Raw genomic sequence first — 21,578 nt, forward strand, 5'->3', positions numbered from 1 at the left:
TGAGCAGACACATGGATGTTAGTGGCCTGGTAGAGGTCATTTTGCAGGGTTCTGGCACTGCTTCTCCTGTTCTTCCTTGCACAAAGGAGGGGGTAGTGATCCTGCTGCTGGGTTGTTCCTCTTCTACAGCCCCTTACTTGGTGTACTGGCCTGTCTCCTGGTATCTGCTCAATGCTATGGACACTGAACTGACAAACAGTGGTCACCGCTTGCAGAACCACTCTTTTTTAGGGGCTGTTTTGCTAATAGCCTATGATTTCTACCTGTTGACTATTCCATGTGCACAACAGCAGGAGAAATTAATTCACAATCGGTGTTGCTTCATACCTGCTTTCACAGAAGTGTGATTGACTTGTAGTTACAGTGTATGGTTTAAACACTCCCTTTATTTTTTTGGGCAGTGTAGGATTGGAAACTACTATGGCATTTGGCTGGAATAGATTGTGAACAACATGTTGAATTTGAAGACCCCCCAAAAAATCCAAGTCCAGCTTCATGAATAAAATCAAGAAAGCTTTATTGCAAATCCAGTAAAAAAGTTAAGAAGGCTATGTTCATAGAAGGTATGCCCCTGAAGGGGATTACCTAGGACTGGTCTGCAGAGCACCTGGATGCGCTTTGAACAGCTTCCCTCATAAAAAGGGAATGGGAGAAGCCGGACAGAAAATCACAAGGTCTCATGGGCCTTAAGAGGAAATACCCGATTGAGGAAGAAGCATACTCCTCTTGGGATAAGGCTCCGAAGTTGGATGTCGCTGTTTCCATAGTTTCAACGAAGTTTTCCCTCCCATTTGGGGACCTAGGATCATTGAAAGAACCCCTTGACAGGAAGACGGATTGCTTCCTTAAAGCAACATGGGAATCTTCGGCAGGAGCATTAAGACCAGCCATTGCAGCTAGATCCTTAGAGGTCTGGCTGGACAACTTTGAAGACCAGCTGGAGCAGCAGGTTCCAAGGGACACAATCCTAGCTGCTGTTCCCACCATTAAGGCCACAGCAGCATTCCTGGCAGATGCCTCAGCGGATTCAGCAAAAGTAGCGGCCAGATCAGCGGCTTTGACTAATGCAGGGCGCTGGGAAGTTTGGCTGAAGTGTTGGCCAGGAGACATGCAGGCCAAGATTAAATTCTGATCCCTTTCCTGCGAAGGAAGCTTCCTATTCGGGCCGTCCCTTGATGAGATCCTAGAAAAAGGGTAAGAAGGGGTTTCCTAGAGCTCCCTTTCCTTCGTTTAGGCGGTCATTTCGGAAGGGACGCCGATCCAGCAATCAGTCATATAGAGACCACACCAAGCCAGATAAGCAGTCCAGAAGGGGAAGAGGGTGGTTCTTTGGAAAACCCACCCAAGATACCAAGAAACCCCCCCAATGACTTACCTTCCCAGGTGAGAGGGAGGCTCTTGGGCTTCCTCCCATCCTGGGAAAGGATTTCCTACAGTGTCTGGATTCTCCAGACGGTGTCCACTGTTCCTCACATGTACTGTAGCTTTTTGTTTGTTCACTTGCAACAGGGTATTTGCCAATCTTTTGTCTTGGGTTTTGTCTGCTGAATGGCTGCAGTGTGGTCGTGCACTTATGCCAACATATGTTGCAGCTCCTTTCTTTGGTTTCGCTGGTTTTCCTAGAGATAGATAGATATAGATATATATATATATACACACACACACACACACAATCCCACTGGGACAAGGTGTACCCAATCTGGAAAGTCACATCTCTATTATTAAACCTCTCCATGAGTCAGCAGACCTCAATAAACATGGGGGCAGAGCAGGACTCAGAACTTCATACCTCACTGTCCAGACACCTGCCCGTGGAAAGCTATATAGACAAAATCCTCTAGCTCAAAAAGAAGGAACCACGTCCGTATTTATACAAAGTATAAAAAACTAAAGCAAAACCAAGGAAATTAACCGGAACTATATCGCTTTCACGTTGACCTGAGGCTAATCTGAGGGAGAACAATGCAATCTGCATTCCAAAATCAGACATACCTGACTTGACATCTCCCACCACAATCAGTTGGATAGCACTTCCATTAATATGAAATTGTTGACCAAATCGGTCGATATGGATGTGTTCAGCCAACAACGTTAATGTTAAATTTAACAGTTCCAAACCACAATGTTAAATGGAAGACATATCACCGACCATTCAGGAGCAAGGTGACGCTACTTGTTACCACTGAGCAAGTTAAAGGCTTCACTGGTGAGTGTTCTTTCGGCTGATTTCATTACTAGGTTCCAGCCTAGATCAAACTTATCTGGACCATATGACTCATAGTAGTTATCATGATTCCGTCCCCTGATTCTATGTTAGGTCTTAATTTTAATTAAGCCTATCTGGGCCATATGGCATAGCAGTTATTATTATTTATCCTTATTTTCTATTTTTTTCATCCTTTACAGTAATTATTATGAACATTTGATCCATTTGCTTTACTCAACTGTAGTTATCTTTGGGGTCTTTTCCTCCACTTCTGCTATACTTACCTCTGTGACACGTTCTGGTCTATCTGCTTGCTACTACATTATTATGTACTGAAAATTCATCTCAGGTCCTTCAATTCTATTAGTCTCCTAATATATCCTATACGAGATCCTTTTCTTTTTTGTATTATGGACTGATGTACAATGATTTATACGTTTGTGTAATTATATTTGTTATATTTCAGTTCTGAGGAAGGCCATTTTAGGCCGAAACGTCAACTATTTTAGTGGATCCCACCTGCTTTTTCTATATATATATATATATATATATATATATATATATATATATATATCATATTGGCTTTGTGGTAGACGCTAGGTCACACATAGGATGCAGTTTGCTGATTCAAAATAAACACACGGTTTATCAAGAGTGCATAAACTGTCAGTGTGATCAAAAACCACACAGCCTTTTCCAGGTAAATAAAAGATATAACCAAACAAAACAGAAAAATAACCAGCCAATATAACACACAATCTTTTCCTCTCAGACTCCAGCAGGGTCTGAGCAGCACAAGCAAGGCTTCCTGACTTTGCAAAACACACAGACCAAGTGACACAGCCACAGCTGCCTTAAATCATAAAATCCAAGACCTTGTCTACAGGTATGTGAGCAGCCGATCCCACCCAGCCCTTTCAGCTGCTCGTAAAACCCAAGCCTATAATCCGGGTTCATTAACACACCTCTCAGCACTATATGTGCTGGAGCCTGCTCCCCAGGTCCTACATCCTCGAGGCTTGGCTCCTGGGGGACACGTGGCACATTTCATTGTAAGATGACAAAATGACTACTATAAAGTGATATCTACAGTAAAATAGGAAAAGAGCTTACACAGAAGAGACAAAAAAATCATGTATGTAGCTTTCCCTTTAACTCAAAACATTTCTTTGTTAAACAATTGCCAAATATTTCAGCTGCCATAAAGCACACATACAGTTGTGGCCAAAAGTATTGACACCCCTGCAATTCTGTCAGATAATACTCAGTTTCTTCCTGAAAATGATTGCAATCACAAATTCTTTGGTATTATTATCTTCATTTAATTTGTCTTAAATGAAAAAACACAAAAGAGAATGAAGCAAAAAGCAAAACATTGATCATTTCACACAAAACTCAAAAAATGGGCCAGACAAAAGTATTGGCACCCTCAGCCTAATACTTGGTTGCACAACCTTTAGCCAGAATAACTGCGACCAACCGCTTCCGGTAACCATCAATGAGTTTCTTACAATGCTCTGCTGGAATTTTAGACCATTCTTCTTTGGCAATCTGCTCCAGGTCCCTGATATTTGAAGGGTGCCTTCTCCAAACTGCCATTTTTAGATCTCTCCACAGGTGTTCTATGGGATTCAGGTCTGGACTCATTGCCGGCCACCTTAGAAGTCTCCAGTGCTTTATCTCAAACAATTTTCTAGTGCTTTTTGAAGTGTGTTTTGGGTCATTGTCCTGCTGGAAGACCCATGACCTCTGAGGGAGACCCAGCTTTCTCACACTGGGCCCTACATTATGCTGCAAAATTTGTTGGTAGTCTTCAGACTTCATAATGCCATGCACACGGTCAAGCAGTCCAGTGCCAGAGGTAGCAAAGCAACGTCAAAACATCAGGGAACCTCCGCCATGTTTGACTGTAGGGACCGTGTTTTTTTTCATTGAATGCCTCTTTTTTTCTCCTGTAAACTCTATGTTGATGCCTTTGCCCAAAAAGGCTTTTTTATGTCTCGGGGTAAGAAGTGGGGTCTTCCTGGGTCTCCTACCATACAGTCCCTTTTCATTCAGACGCCGACGGATAGTACGGGTTGACACTGCTGTACCCTCAGACTGCAGGGCAGCTTGAACTTGTTTGGATGTTAGTCAAGGTTCTTTATCCAACATCCGCACAATCTTGCGTTGAAATCTCTTGTCTATTTTTCTTTTCCGTCCACATCTAGGGAGGTTAGCCACAGTGCCATGGGCTTTAAACTTCTTGATGACACTGCGCATGGTAGACACAGGAACATTCAGGTCTTTGGAGATGGACTTGTAGCCTTGAGATTGCTCATGCTTCCTCACAATTTGGTTTCTCAAGTCCTCAGACAGTTCTTTGGTCTTTTCTTTTCTCCATGCTCAATGTGGTACACACAAGGACACAGGACAGAGGTTGAGTCAACTTTAATCCATGTCAACTGGCTGCAAGTGTGATTTAGTTATTGCCAACACCTGTTAGGTGCCACAGGTAAGTTACAGGTGCTGTTAATTACACAAATTAGAGAAGCATCACATGATTTTTCGAACAGTGCCAATACTTTTGTCCACCCTCTTTTTTATGTTTGGTGTGGAATTAAATCCAATTTGGCTTTAGGACAATTCTTTTTGCTTTTTTTCATTTAAGACAAATTAAATGAAGATAATAATACCAAAGAATGTGTTTGCAATCATTTTCAGGAAGAATCTGAGTATTATCTGACAGAATTGCAGGGGTGTCAATCCTTTTGGCCACAACTGTATTCTGCGTACTGGTTTATAATGATAGTGATACTAGCTGTTTCCAGCCAGCTAACGCTCGGCACGCTCATTGCAATCTAATTAACGCTGCTGGTGATTAAACTAAAGTAAATAATGACAACATTCAATAGCGCTTACGCAGGTGGTAAATTAAATTAAAATGAAGTTAATAACAATAATAATCATTAAAAATCTGAATAATACTAATTGATACATTTTATTCACAGTGTAAAATCAAAAACAAACTGGATTCAGTAAGATGTGCGTTTTTTATTCATTCCAGCCTCTAAACAAATTTCATAACGAAACATAAATTAAGTTAAAATTTCTCTGTAAACACAATTAAATGTATAGTCATTTTCGTCATTTTCAAAGATCTTTCCTTGACTTCTACTAGGTACAATTTGAACTGAAAGACCTTTACAACTCGTTACGCTAGAGAATGCAGTGTATAATTGACCATGTGCGAATACAGGATCAGGTAGGAGAGCACCAATCTTATCGAATGTGGTGATGTGGTGGGGGGCGGGATTATGTGTGGTGATGTGGTGGGGGGGCGGAATTGTGTGATGTGGTGGGGGGGCTGGATTATGTGTGGTGATGTGGTGGGGGGCGGGATTGTGTGTCGTAATGTGGTGGGGGGCGGGAGTATGTGTGGTGATGTGGTGGGGGCGGGATTATGTGGTGAGGGGCGGGATTGTATGTGGTGATGGGGCGGGATTATGTGGTGAGGGGCGGGATTGTGTGTGGTGATGGGGCGGGATTGTGTGTGGTGATGGGGTGGGATTATGTGTGGTGATGTGGTGGGGGGGCAGGATTGTGTGGTAATGTGGTGGGGGGCGGGATTTTGTGTGGTGATATATTATGTGTGGTGATATATTATGTGTGGTGATATATTATGTGTGGTGATGTGGTGGGGGGGCGGGATTATGTGTGGTAATGTGGTTTGGGGGCGGAATTGTGTGGGGTGATGTGGTGGGGGGCGGTATTATGTGTGGTGATGTGGTAGGGGGGCGGGATTGTGTGTGGTAATGTGGTGGGGGGGCGGGATTGTGTGTGGTAATGAGGTGGGGGCGGGATTGTGTGTGGTAATGTGGGCGGGATTATGTGTGATGTGGTGGGGGCGGAGCTACCGTGCAGGAGGCAAGATTAGGGAGTAATCACAATGCCTCATATATATATATATATATATATATATATATATATATATATATATATATATATATATATATATATATATACACACATACACACAGGAGGGAAGTTGGCCTTTCAACAGATTTTTTTAATAAAATATACAGCTACAATGTTGAATACACAATTTTAAAAAATTAAAGAAAAAAAAGCCAAATGTAATATTCAGATAATGAGCTTTTTGAAATGACACTTTTTTATTATTTGTTATTACCAAAATAACTTGCTAAATCTCTGTAGGTCTATCTGTCCGGACTGTCAGTGATCAGGGCACTAGAACCTAGTGTTTTCACAGTCAACATTATTCCTGTTTCCAAAAGCCTATACTTAACTCTAGAGTGGAAAGTGTTACTGGAATATGTAACGCTCTGTATACTTCTCTTCCCAACTCTAGCTTTATCCATGACTGCCGGGCACATTTTTATTAGTGATTTCAAATCTAAGACTTTGAACTTCAGCTAAACATGCCAGTTTACTATGTGGTATGAATATTCAAACTGTCTCTTCAGAGAGGAAGAGGAAATGAACTCTAGTAACACCTAATGGAAGTAGCAATCCTACAAGTCAATATCCACCATTCAATGAGCCTTGCCACACGATTTAGGATAAAAGGCAAATCAGAATCTCAATTTGCAGACACTGTGTTTCAGGGTATTGCTCCTCATCAGTGCAGAGTATGAGATCTGACTTGGATAGGTGAGAAGCTAATAGTGGGATCAAAGGGGTAAGTTTTCTACTTGTGAAAAGTGACATGCCAGGAATAGCATGCTATGCTTGCAATGCATTTATGTCTCCTCATACTGGAATGCCAGACTTGGCATGTCACTCTCCATAAGTAGAAAATTTACCCACTAATGTATGTCAGCGATGATAAAACAGTACAGGGAGAAAATATCTAGATAAGGTACCTGAGAACTGTTTGTTGCTTCTTCAGGCTTTTTATCTTCTCGAATGCGAAGGAAGCGAGGGAAACGCAGAGAGATTCCCTTTTCATCTTCCACCTAAAATGAAAAAATTGAAATAGTCAATTTAATTATTTTAAATGAAATTTAGAAAGAGCCAACATATTTGCTTCATGTTACAGTCATCTGGCATTAAGATCCATCAGTAGTATCTATCCGTAATTGGCACATGCCATTCACATACCTGCTGTGACTGGGGCCATATACCCATGCTGGTGTTGACTAACCACAGACAGGACATAGTAACATAGTTATTAAGGTTGAAGGGAGACATCTAGTTCAACCCATATCCTATCCTAACTTGCCCTATCATGTTGATCCAGAGGAAGGCAAAAAAAAACCATGTGGCAAACAGTAAGCTTCACATTGGGGAAAAAAATTCCTTCCCGACTCCACATACGGCAATCAGACTAGCTCCCTGGATCAACGCAATATTAAGGAAACTAGTGTGTATACCCTGTAATATCACACTTTTCAAGAAAGGCATCCAGTCCCTTCTTAAATTTTAGTAGGGAATCACTCATTTCAACATCATATGGCAGAGAGTTCCATAGTCTCACTGCTCTTACAGTAAAGAATCCACGTCTGTGAGTATGCTTAAACCTTCTTTCCTCCAGACGTAGAGGATGCCCCCTTGTCCCAGTCACAGGTCTAAGAGTAAAAAGATCATTAGAAAGGTCTTTGTATTGTCCCCGCATATATTTATACATTGTAATAAGATCACCCCTAAAGCCTTCGATTCTCCAAACTAAATAACCCCAAGTGTAATAACCTGTCGTGGTATTGCAGACCCCCTAGTTCCCTAATAACCTTGGTCGCTCTTCTCTGCACACGCTCCAGTTCATGTCTTTCTTATATACCGGAGACCAGAACTGTACACAGTATTCTAAGTGTGGTCGCACTAGTGACTTACATAGAGGTAAAATTATGTTCTCCTCATGAGCATCTATGCCTCTTTTAATGCATCCCATTATTTTATTTGCCTTTGCAGCAGCTACCTGACACTGGCCGCTAAATGTGAGTTTGTCGTCCACCCATACACCCAGTTCTTTTTCAGTGACTGTTTTGTCCAGTGTTTTACAATTAAGCACATAATTATACATCTTGTTCGTTCTTGTTCGTTCTACCCAAGTGCATGACCTTACATTTATCCCCATTAAAGCTCATTTGCCATTTATCAGCCCAAGCTTCTAGTTTACATAAATCCTCCTGTAATATAAAATTGTCCTCCTCTGTATTGATTACCCTGCAGAGTTTAGTGTCATCTGCAAATATTGAAATTCTACTCTCTATGCCCCCTACAAGGTCATTAAATATGTTAAAAAGAAGCGGGCCCAAAACTGACCCCTGTGGTACCCCACTGCTAACCGTGACCCAGTCCGAGTGTGCTCCATTAATAACCACCCTTTGTTTCCTATCCCTGAGCCAGCTCTTAACCCACTTACACATATTTTCCCCTATCCCCATTGTTCTCATTTTATGTATCAACCTTTTGTGTGGCACCGTATCAAAAGCTTTTGAAAAGTCCATGTACACCACGTCCACTGCATTCCCTTGGTCCAGTTCGGAACTTACCTCTTCATAAAAGCTTATCAGATTAGTCTGACAGGAACAGTCCCTTGTAAACCCATGTTGATATTGGGTCATAAGGTTATTCTTCTCCAGATACTCCAGTATATAGTATCTCTTAGAAAACCCTCCAGGATTTTACCCACAGTTGAGGTTAAACTTACTGGCCTATAATTTCCAAGTTCAGTTTTTGTCCCCTTTTTTGAATATTGACACCACATTTGCTATACACCAGTCCTGTGGTACAGACCCTGTTATTATGGAAACATGTCACACTCACTGCTGACAAGTACTGCTGCAGTCACAAATTTATTTCAAACGCCAAATAAAATAACAAAGCAGGGAACCATGGAGCCATGTGCACAACTGTGCACGAAAAAATATTATTTGTGCTCGAGACCCAATGACACTGTAACAATGTAAACATAATGCCTGTATGAGCAGGATTGTGATTGCTCTGAAGAGGTCTTCATTACTATCACATTGATGACTAAACCTCATGACAGATCATCACTATCAGCTCAGTGGGGTCAGACACCCCAACAATCAGCTATTACTGGCTCCAACAGAGGCCGAATGTACACTGGGAATGGCGCAGCAGCACACAGCAGCTCCATCACACTACTAGGCGGCTGCTGCTGAGGAATGCACAACAGTGAACAGTGCAGAACAGCACAGCTCCTTCACACTACTAGGCGGCTGCTGCTGAGGAATGCACATCAGTGAACGGTGCAGAACACAGCAGCTCCATCACACTACTAGGCGTCTGCTGCTGAGGACTGCACATCAGTGAACGGTGCAGAACGCAGCAGCACCATCACACTACTAGGCGGTTGCTGCTGAGGAATGCACATCAGTGAACGGTGCAGAACATCGCAGCTCCATTACAGTACTAGGCGGCTGCTGCTGAGGACTGCACATCAGTGAACAGTGCAGAACACAGCAGCTCCAACACACTACTAGGCGGCTGCTGCTGAGGAATGCACAACAGTGAACGTGCATAACATCGCAGCTCCATCACACTACTAGGCGGCTGCTGAGGACTGCACATTAGTGAACGGTGCAGAACATCGCAGCTCCTTCACACTACTAGGCGGCTGCTGCTGAGGACTGCACATCAATGAACAGTGCAGAACATCGCAGCTCCTTCACACTACTAGGCGGCTGCTGCTGAGGAATGCACATCAGTGAACGGTGCAGAACACAGCAGCTCCATCACACTACTAGGCGTCTGCTGCTGAGGACTGCACATCAGTGAACGGTGCAGAACACAGCAGCTCCTTCACACTACTAGGCGTCTGCTGCTGAGGACTGCACATCAGTAAACGGTGCAGAACATCGCAGCTCCATTACAGTACTAGGCGGCTGCTGCTGAGGACTGCACATCAGTGAACGGTGCAGAACATCGCAGCTCCTTCACACTACTAGGCGGCTGCTGCTGAGGAATGCACATCTGAACGGTGCAGAACATCGCAGCTCCTTCACACTACTAGGCGGCTGCTGCTGAGGACTGCACATCAGTGAACGGTGCAGAACACAGCAGCTCCATCACACTACTAGGCAGCTGCTGCTGAGGACTGCACATCAGTGAACGGTGCAGAATTTCGCAGCTTCATCACACTACTAGGCGGCTGCTGAGGAATGCACATCTGTGAACGGTGCAGAACACAGCAGCTCCATCACACTACTAGGCAGCTGCTGCTGAGGACTGCACATCAGTGAACGGTGCAGAATTTCGCAGCTTCATCACACTACTAGGTGGCTGCTGCTGAGGAATGCACATCAGTGAACGGTGCAGAACACAGCAGCTCCATCACACTACTAGGCGGCTGCTGCTGAGGACTGCACATCAGTGAACGGTGCAGAACATCGCAGCTCCTTCACACTACTAGGCGGCTGCTGCTGAGGAATGCACATCAGTGAACGGTGCAGAACGCAGCAGCTCCATCACACTACTAGGCGGCTGCTGCTGAGGAATGCACATCAGTGAATGTGCAGAACATCGCAGCTCCATCACACTACTAGGCAGCTGCTGCTGAGGACTGCACATCAGTGAACGTACAGAACATCGCAGCTCCATCACACTACTAGGCGGCTGCTGCTGAGGACTGCACATGAGTTACTGAAAGATTGTAGAAACCTCACTTTATGAGGTAATAACTCTGGAAAGTGTCAACAGATCCCACTGATTCCAAGATTGCTTTTTTTTGGAACATATTGTACTTTATGATAGTAGTAAAATGTGTTCAATATGACTTACATTTGTGAAAAGAATCGGAAATGTGGTGAAAATTTGAAAACTAACATTTTTCAAACTTCTCTTCGATTTAAGGATATAAAAGTTATGGCATTCAAAATAGCTAAAAAATAACATTTCCCACAAGTCTACTTTACCTCAGTAAAATTTTTTACACTTTTTTTTGTTAGAAAGATAGAAGGATTAAAAGTTGACCATCAAAAGTTCATATTTCCAACAAAATTTACAAAATCATTTTTAATTTTTTAAGAACCAGAAGTGACTTTGAGGGTCTATATGACAGAAAATACCCTAAATTGACACCATGCTAAAGACTGCTCCCCTCAAAGTGTTTAAAACAAGATTCAAGTTCATTAACCCTTCATATGCTTCACAGGAGCTGAAGCATTGTTGAAGGGGAAAATGAACATTTTAATTTTTTGCACAAAAATTTTACTTTAGACCACAATTTTTTTTTATATTTTCTTAAGTGTAACAGGAGAAAATGGACCCCGAAATGTGTTGTGTAATTTCTCCTGAGTACACCAATACCCCATATGTTGTGGAAAACCACTGTTTGGACGCACGACAGGGCTCAGAAGGGAAGGAGCATGTTTGACTTTTTGAACGCATAAGTGTAAACTAAACCCCTGAAGGACTTATCTAGATGTGTGGTGAGCACCCACCCCCAGGTGTGTCACAGAAATTAGTAATTTTGAGCCGTGAAAATAACAAAAAAAAAAAAATTCTACAAAAATGTTCTTTCAGCCTTTTATTTTTCACAAGGGTAAAAGGAGAAAAATGGACCATACAATTTCTCCTGAGTACACAGATATCCCATAATTGGTCGAAAACTACTTTTGAGGCACAGTGCAAAGCTCAGAGGGGAAGAAGCGCCATATTGGAGCTCACATTTTGCTAGAACGGTTTAAGGATGTCATGTCACATTTGGCAGAGCCCCTGAGGTGCCAAAACAGCAGAACCCCCATAATTGATGTCATTTTTAAAAACTACACCTCCGAATGAATTCACTTGTGATAGCCCGGAGGTCCTGCATATCCATTGCTGCGATGGGTTGGCCTCTGGGAAATCCCATCCCAGGATGGTGAGGCGGTGTGGTGTTGTGTGGAGCGGGTGGCTACGCCGGCATGTTGTGAAAGATCGGAGGCCCCGCCTATCTATTGCTGCATTGCGGTGGCCTCCGCGAAAATGGCCGCCGCACGCTCACATTGAGATCTCATCCGAGATCTCGGGAGACGAGATCGCAAGCTGAGCATGCACCGCCCCCAGCGACCATTTTTCTGAAGGCCACAGCATCGCAGCAATGGATGCGCGGGGCCTCCGGACTTTCACAAAATGCCAGCGGAGCCCCCCCCCCGCACTAAGGACCACCACCGCCGAACCTGCCGCACCAGCCTGGGAAGGGAGTGTGATCATCGACCTGGACCGCCGCATAATCGCCCGACTCCTGCTGCCGCCACAGTATTTGTAAGTATATTCTGACTATAAGACGCACAATAAAGCAAAAGACATTTTCTGTCAAAAATTGACACAAGAAAGATTTCACCAAAAAGATATTGTATATATACAGCAATAGGTGGAATTAAAACATAACTTTTAATCTGTTGAATAAAAGACCTAATAAGTGTGTCACCCAAAATCAAAAAGTTAAAAATGCCAATTTAGTACGAGGTCCCTACAAAAGGGGAAAAACCACCTAAATGCATTATAAAGGATGTAGATTGTCACCTAAAGTAGTCTGTAGTGTAGGTAACAATATATCGCCAGGATACAACAATTGATAAATCACAATTCAACATATAAACGCCATAGCCCAGTTGCACACATATGTTAACAACAGCCAAAAGGTGATGGCTACATATATTAGCAAAAGTTGTAACATAAATAAGGAACAGTCTCACCACAGAAATGAAGAGCCGGGAGTCCTCAGAGATCCTATGTGCAGCAAGGGTCCCTGGTAAATAGCGATGGGAAGACAATACCCTAGTCACATCCCTATGGGGCTAGCAGTCATCTATTCCCCAAAACTCCCGCCCTGACAAGGGCAGTCCACAGCTCACCCTATATTGCACATGCCCTGCACTTTCTCAAAAAGGGTGTCTCTTTTAGGGAAATTGCAGGGCATGTGCAATATAGGGTTTGCTGATTGCTTCACAGGCTCCCTGGCATTGCACTCCTGCGCAGGCGTACTTATCAGGCACAGTGCCTGCGCACTGCAGGAATTTGCTCTGCCCTCAACAGGACAGATAAGTATGCCTGCGCTGGAGCGCAATGCCGGGGAGCTTGTGAAGCAAGCAGGAGGGCAGCAAGAAGATGAGAGGCGTCGGACCAGGACCTGAAGTACCCATCAGACCAGACCGCCCCACAGGGGAGTATAATAAAAGTTATTTTTCTCCTCTTGCAGGTCGGATTAGGGGCTTATCTACAGCATTATACAATGCTGTAGATAAACCCTGAAAGGTGGTAGCCATACTCATATCGGCCGAACCTGGTGACAGAAATGCCAAACATATGGGCACTAAATGTGGGTAAGACACACTGTGTGGCTCAGAACGGAGGGGGCACATTTGGATTTGGGAGTACAGATTTCAATGGATTTCTTTTGGGTGCGAGAAGCCATAGTGCTTTTGCACAGCCTATGTATCACCAGTAACATGGAAGCCCCCTATATTTCCGTTAACAGATGACAGATCTGAGTGGGGTACTTGCTTTTTTCTTGTGGATTAAGTTGAAGCTTTTATTGGGAACATTTTCCATAACATTTGGGATCACATTTATCCAGGGCTCTACGCTGAGCCCTTACTTTGAAGTTTCCAACTAAATCTCCGAATGACGCGATTAAGATGAAACCCCCAATGGATCCAATAACTAGAAAAAGGCAGCAGAGTTACTCTGGACTCCATCTGGCCTCTGTTCATCTGTGTCCTTTTCCAAGGTGCACAAAACTGTGGCTGACGGCACTTTCATGCAAGCCTAAAGAGACAGTCACCGCCTGATCATAGGCCAGACAGTGTCCACAGTGCCTCCATCTGCCTCATTATAGGGAATCTTCTGCTGGGGGCTCCGTGTGAATCACGTATTTTAAAGAACTGCAGAAACCCTGGTTTAAGCGCTCAGCACAGAGCGCAGGATTAATGTGAGTAGAGCCTTACTGAGATCTTTTGGAGGCAGAATGAACAAATCAACAACAGGTGAAGAATTGGTTTCAGTTATTTTATACGCTGTTCCTCGTGCAGTATAAGTGATTAGAAATCTTTATTCTTTGGGTCGGTGGAATTACAGTGATACCAGATTTATACGTTTTTTATGTCTGGCTGCTATCATACTAAAAGATGCCTTTTTCCATATTTCTGCCACCAGTGTTATTATATGAGGGCTTGATTTTTTATGGGACGAGTTGTCGTTTTTATTGGTACCATTTCCACGCACAAGACATTTTTTTATCGCTTTCTATTCCGATTTTTAGGAGGCAGAATGAACAAAAAACAGCAATTCAGGAATTATCTTTGTGTTTTTATATGCCGTTTTGCATGTGGAAAAATTGAATAAACCGCTTTATTCTTCAGGTCAGTATGATTACAGCGATACCTTATGTGTGTCTTTATGTTTTTGCGCTTTTACACAAAAATTTGTATAGAAAAAATAAATATTTTTGCATTGCTATATTCTTAGAGCTATAACTAATTTTTCCACTGATGGAGCTATATGATGGCTTGTTTTTTGCAGGACAAGATGACATTTTCAACTATACTATTTTCATTGACATTCGCCTTTTTGATCGAGTTTTATTTCTCATTTTGTTTGGCAGTATGATAATAGTTTTCTGCCTAGTATTTTATTTTTTAAAGTGTTCACTGAAGGGGTTAACTAGTGGGACAGTTTTACAGGTCTGGTCGTTCGGGATGCATCGATAACAAATGTGTAGTTTTTTTCTTTTCATAAAAATATTTAAAATATTTATGGGTACAAAATATTTTTAGATTTGCTTTATTTTGTGATTTTTTTCAATATTTTTACAATTTCTTCTACCTTTTCCTTAGTCCCACTATGTTACTTTCAGCACTCTGATCGCAAATTCTACAAGCATAGCAATGCAGGAACATTGCTATGCTTTATAACTGTCAGTGCAGCACTGCGCATGATCTCTATAGTTTCTAGCGCGGGTGACCCATGTCACCATGGCAGCGATAAGCCCCTCGTGATGACATTGAGAGGGCGCAGATCAAAGTCTTCCATATTTATGAAGTCTGTATAACTCCAAAATAACCAAGTTCTACCACACATCACACAAAATATTGCAGAACTTATAAGATGCTATAATGCAGCATAAATCCCTATCAAGTTCAAAGTAACACCGTGCAAGGCCACAAAGTTTCCCATAAGGTCAACTGATATAGCAATGAAAAATTCCAATCACAAATGATCACCATGAAATTAGGGTGCCCTTACACAGTTAAGAACACTCTTAAACTAAGCAACTCCTTACTTCTACTGACAAAGCTGAGCAAATCTCCCCAATAATACAGAACATGCCATCAAAGATTCATTGGATAAATTGAACAAAGCAGATCACATCATTTAGACTCAGTGCCATAATACTTTTCAGGCAAAATATCCACCAAGCTTATATGTACTACCTTGTTTTCTAAGGCCGGTTTCACATTCGCGCTTTTGAGCGCAGCGATGGCCTGCGCACGGCCGCCGCTAAGCCCTGCCCCCTGCCCCACCTCCACCGGTATCTCCGCCTCCGGCGCATGACGTTGCATGCGTCGTGCGTCCCCTATCTTCATCACAGAGGGCACAGGCCGTGCGCAGTCTGCGCACAGTCTGCGTTTGGCGGCGCATGCGTCCTTTTGACGGTGCGCCGAGCAGCGCCAAACGCAACCTGTTGCATTTTGGTTGTGCTCGGCGCACCGTCAAAAGGACGCATGCGCCGCCAAACGCAGACTGTGCGCAGACTGCGCACGGCCTGCGCCCTCTGTGATGAAGATAGGGGACGCACGACGCATGCAACGTCATGCGCCCGGAGGCGGAGATACCGGTGGAGGCGGGGCAGGAGGCGGGGCAGGGGGTGGGGCTTAGCGGCGGCCGTGCGCAGGCCGTCGCTGCGCTCAAAAGCGCGAATGTGAAACCGGCCTAACATACACCTTCTTGCAGTGGGCTGAGCCAACTTTATCACTGGAAATTCCAGGCACCTCACACAGCACCACCATGATACAAGTGCTGCCACTGATTTTTCTTCTTGTTTGTCTACATCAGCCATGTTATAAAATTCGCCTTGCCCACATAATTCTGTTGGCATGCCACCAAATAACCAGCCCCTGTGACTTACAGTTCACAAACTCTCTGTTCATATTTATCAAGCCAGTAGAAACACTCTAGAAGGTGGTGTCCAGATAAATATAATTAAAAGAAAATGTAAAAGTCCCCTTCAAATTACTTTTATGAAGCCATGTAACATTCAATGCCTCAGAAGTTAAGCTGACCTACGGATAATCCAACACCAATGCTCCAACATCATCATTCAATTTCTATTTTGTCCAGTCGAGCCTCAAGAGATCCTTCACCTCCTTAGATTTGTTATGGAAGGTACAAGTCAATCTGACTCGTCTCCCCTCATTGCAGGGTACTAGTAGATCAGATCTTGATTGAACACCTGCATGCTTAAAGGAGTATCTCAGCAGCCATTCTGGACAACCCAGTCTCTGAAATCTACACACAGGGAAAAGATCTGTGTGTAGACGAATGAATGATTTCTCATGAGAAGTAGAAACAGCCCTTGTACAATACCTATTTTCAGCGCAGCTGGATGATGACTTTGTCGCCTCAGGAAATTGTTCAATGCAGTTGCCTTAATGAAGACCATGCCTGTCAAAGGGCCCTCATCATTCTTAACACAGAGAACTTTTGTTTTTGCATTTTAATTTTTTTCTCATCTTTCAAGAGCTATAACTTTTTAATTTTTCCCTTTGATGTAGCTATTACAAGGGCTTGTTTTTGAATGGAAATTTATTTAGTAGTTTTGAAGGGCAATATTTATTTCACCATAAAAAGTTGGGGGAAAAAAATCCAAGTGTGATAAAATTGTTAAAAAAAACTCTTATTTTTAAAGGGAATCTGTCACCCCTTTTTTGAGATATCATATAATGATATCATTCAATTGTGTGCCTTTCATGCATAAATACCTTTTTTATATCGGTTCAGATGAATGGAAACTGCCACGGTCCGGTCCGATGGGCGGGGCTTATTCAACTGCTCCCCCTCTCCCTGTCTTGCTCTACACAAGAAGAAATGCGTAGAGCAAGACAGGGAGGGGGGAGCAAGTGAATAAGCCCCACCCAGTGGACCGGACAGCGGCAGTTTACATACACTCACTGGCCACTTTATTAGGTACACCATGCTAGTAAGGGGTTGGACCCCCTTTTGCCTTCAGAACTGCCTCAATTCTTCGTGGCAGAGATTCAACAAGGTGCTGGAAGCATTCCTCAGAGATTTTGGACCATATTGACATGATGGCATCACACAGTTGGCGCAGATTTGTCGGCTGCACATCCCTGATGCGAATCTCCCGTTCCACCACATCCCAAAGATGCTCTATTGGATTGAGATCTGGTGACTGAGGAGGCCATTTGAGTACAGTAAACTCATTGTCATGTTCAAGAAACCAATCTGAGATGATTCGAGCTTTATGACATGGCGCATTATCCTGCTGAAAGTAGCCATCAGATGTTGGGTACATTGTGGTCATAAAGGGATGGACATGGTCAGCAACAATACTCAGGTAGGCTGTGGCGTTGCAACGATGCTCAATTGGTACCAAGGGGCCCAAAGAGTGCTCAGAAAAAATTCCCCACACCATGACACCACCACCACCAGCCTGAACCGTTGATACAAGGCAGGATGGATCCATGCTTTCATGTTGTTTACGCCAAATTCTGACCCTACCATCCGAATGTCGCAGCAGAAATCGAGACTCATCAGACCAGGCAACGTTTTTCCAATCTTCTACTGTCCAATTTCGATGAGCTTGTGCAAATTGTAGCCTCAGTTTCCTGTTCTTAGCTGAGAGGAGTGGTACCCAGTGTGGTCTTCTGCTGCTGTAGCCCATCTGCCTCAAAGTTCGACGCACTGTGCGTTCAGAGATGCTCTTCTGCCTACCTTGGTTGTAACGGGTGGCAATTTGAGTCACTGTTGCCTTTCTATCAGCTCGAACCAGTCTGCCCATTCTCCTCTGACCTCTGGCATCAACATGGCATTTCCGGCCACAGAACTGCCGCTCACTGGATTTTTTTTCTTTTTCGGACCATTCTCTGTAAACCCTAGAGATGGTTGTGCGTGAAAATCCCAGTAGATCAGCAGTTTCTGAAATTCTCAGACCAGCCCTTCTGGCACCAACAATCATGCCACGTTCAAAGGCACTCAAATCACCTTTCTTCCCCATACTGATGCTCGGTTTGAACTGCAGGAGATTGTCTTGACCATGTCTACATGCCTAAATGCACTGAGTTGCCGCCATGTGATTGGCTGATTAGAAATTAAGTCTTAACACACAGTTGGACAGGTGTACCTAATAAAGTGGCCAGTGAGTGTACATCTGAACCGATATGAAAAAAGTATTTATGCATGAAAGGTGCGGGGTCAGGGGGAAGCAAAAGTACTAAGGGAATCCTTATGTGACACACAACTGAATGATATCATCATATGATATCTCAAAAAAGGGGTGACATATTCCCTTTAAGTTGCAATTTGTGTCTTGTTTTACCGCTAAGAATCTGTAAAGCTGTGATACAGGCTGACATACGGCCATTAGTCGCCACGACATCTCTCATACGTCCATGGCTACTGAGCTGCGACCTTAATCAAGTTCTTAAAGGGAATCTGTCACCCCTTTTTTGAGATATCATATAATGATATCATTCAATTGAGTGTCACATAAGGAAACTGCCACGGTCCGGTCTGATGGGCGGGGTTTATTCAACTGCTCCCCCTCCCTGTCTTGCGCTACACAAGAAGAAATGCGGAGAGCAAAACAGGGGGGGGAGCAGGTGAACAAGCCCCGCCCAGCGGACCGGACAGCGGCAGTTTACATACATAAATTAAAAAAAATAAATCTTTATTTTTATATAGCGCTAACATATTCCGCAGAGCTTTACATTTTGCACACATCATCATCACTGTCCCCGATGGGGCTCACAATCTAAATTCCCTATTAGTATGTCTTTAGAATGTGGGAGGAAACCGGAGTGCCCGGAGGAAACCCACGCAAACACGGGGGAGAACATACAAACTCCTTGCAGATGTTGTCCCTTGGTGGGATTCGAACCCAGGACCCCAGCGCTGCAAGGCTGCAGCGCTAACCACTAAGCCACCGTGCCGAACGGATATAAAAAAGGTATTTATGCATGAAAGGTGCGGGGTCAGGGGGAAGCAAAAGTACTAAGAGAATCCTTATGTGACACACAATTGAATGATATCATTATATGATATCTCAAAAAAGGGGTGACAGATTCCCTTTAACTCATTTTTTTCTAATCAACTGCATACCTGCTCTGTCCTGATTTCTTCTAAGCATGCCTTATAGTTGAAGTGATAATGTCAGTGGGTTTTTTTTTTATAGGGAGTCACCGTCGCTGGAGAGGACAAGCTGTTGGATGTTTTGTGTAAACCAGGGCTGGAGAGTCGGTAAGCCAAACCACCAACTCAGACGCCACAATTTCTCTGACTTTCTAATCCAACTCCACAGCACTGCCTCACTATGGAGCCTGTATATAAAATGCAGCACAGATTCATCTCAACTAAAAACCTATATTCTTCTCAGGAGCAGGACAGACATTTACTGGACATGTCAATTTCCCCAAAGTATTATGAAAACATTTACAGCACATCCTGTACTTACCTGCTGAACCCAATTAATTATATATTTTAGGAGTCCGAGTTTGTCCATTTTATACAGTCTCCCAAGTTCAACTCCACCAAAATGGACACTGACTCCACGACTCAGACTTCACAGCTCAGATGTAAACATTCAAATAGCACCTAAGCACCCACTGACTATCTTCTATCTTTGGTTACATATGCAATGTTATTAGTGATGCATAAAGACTTACCAGTCCAATTGCAGCTTTATGAACAGGAGAAACAGAAAGATCTGCACATTTTACTTCCCAGACTTGAACAGGTTCAAACCAATAATCTGGCTCTGTAGCACTGTCCCAGCGGTAGTAACTTCTTGGACTGTCAAGAACATGATCCTAGAAAAAATAAGAGAAAAGATAAAACACTTTGAACAAAAGTTTTGGTTAAGACTAGACCTGATGTAAAACTTGATTTCTTTATAGATCATCATGCTTATAAAAATAACTCTGAAAACAGCAAAGTATTAAGATATTTCTGTAGTCCAGAATTAACTTTGCTTGCTGCATTGCCATAGTAAGTGCTCTCTGGATGTCAGGTGTCCTTGCAGACGTTTCTAGGGATGTCTGGTGGTACACAAGACAATCCCATTAGTTGTTGAAAGTGCTCAAACAGAAACCTGAAATAAGGCTACCTGGCACTGAGATTTGACAGATGCTATTTAAAAGTCTGTCAAATGTTAACTAAATAAGAATAAAGGGTTTGTCTGGTGCTGCTCACTTCCACCTTGGGGGACAAGTGATGCTAATGATGACCATCCTAAAAATACAGTGGCTTGTTAAAGTGTTCACACCCCCCCACCTTGGCATTTGTCATGTTTTGCTACCTCACAACCTGGAGCTTCAGTGGGGGTTTTTTAGGTGTTGCAACAGTTCATGTAAAGAATATGCCTACAACTGTGAACATTTGGTGGGTGTTTGCTTAATAATAAAAAGAAAGAGGACAAAATAACTGAAAAATTCAGTGTGCAAAACTATTCACTCCCCAAAAGTCAGTACTTTGTAGAGCATTCTATTGTGGCACTTACAGCTGCAAGTTGCTTTGGATAAGTCTCTAAGAGCTTTCCACATCTTGCCACCTGGGATTTTTGCCCTATTATTAAGGCAACACTGCTCCAGCTCCTTCAAGTTAGATGGTTTCCTCTGGTGAACAGCAATCTAAAAGTCTGACCACATATTCCCAATTGGATTAACGTATGTGCTTTGACTAGGTCACTCAAAAACATGTACACGTTTCATTAACCTTGGAGGTCAAAAAGTTCAATTTTGGTGTCATCTGACCACACATTTAGGGAGTCTCCCAAGTCTTTTGGCAAACTCAAAATGAGCCTTCCCATTCTTATGTGTAAGTAAAGGCATTTTTCTGCTCACTTTTTTTTTTCATAAAGGTCACCTCTATGGAGTGTAAGACAATTGTGGTTGTATGGACAGCTATATAGACATACTCTCCAGCTCCTTCAGGGTTACCTTTGGTCCTCTCATTGCCTCTCTGATTATTGCCCTCCTTGCCCAGGCTGAAAGTTTTGGTAGACAGCCCTCTCTTCGCAGGATTGTTGTGGTACCATGTTCTTTCCATTTGATGATAATGGATTTGATGGTACTCCGGGGGATCATCAGTTTTTTGTTTTTTTTTATAACCCACTCCGTACTTGGACTTCAAACAAGTCAAGGACAAAGTTGTTAAGGAGAAGTCCTTGGTCTTCATAGTGTTTGGT

At 43.2% G+C, this 21,578-nt stretch overlaps 1 protein-coding gene across 6 annotated transcripts in view; it reads right to left on the bottom strand.

Annotated features, from left to right (window-relative positions):
* The window catches only part of LIG1 (DNA ligase 1), a 314,922-nt gene that overhangs the window by 10,771 nt on the left and 282,573 nt on the right, over positions 1–21,578 (bottom strand). For all 6 annotated transcript variants that reach the window (XM_073552127.1, XM_073552126.1, XM_073552125.1 and 3 more), the window contains 2 exons: positions 20,059–20,202; positions 7,072–7,164 (listed from right to left, as the gene is read on the bottom strand). In XM_073552127.1, the coding sequence (XP_073408228.1) occupies positions 7,072–7,164; positions 20,059–20,202 (237 nt within the window). The remainder of the gene's footprint in view (positions 1–7,071; positions 7,165–20,058; positions 20,203–21,578) is intronic.

This window comes from Dendrobates tinctorius, unplaced genomic scaffold, assembly GCF_039654945.1.
Source record: "Dendrobates tinctorius isolate UK_male_01 unplaced genomic scaffold, ASM3965494v1 ptg000184l, whole genome shotgun sequence".
NCBI classification, from domain to species: Eukaryota; Metazoa; Chordata; class Amphibia; order Anura; family Dendrobatidae; genus Dendrobates; species Dendrobates tinctorius.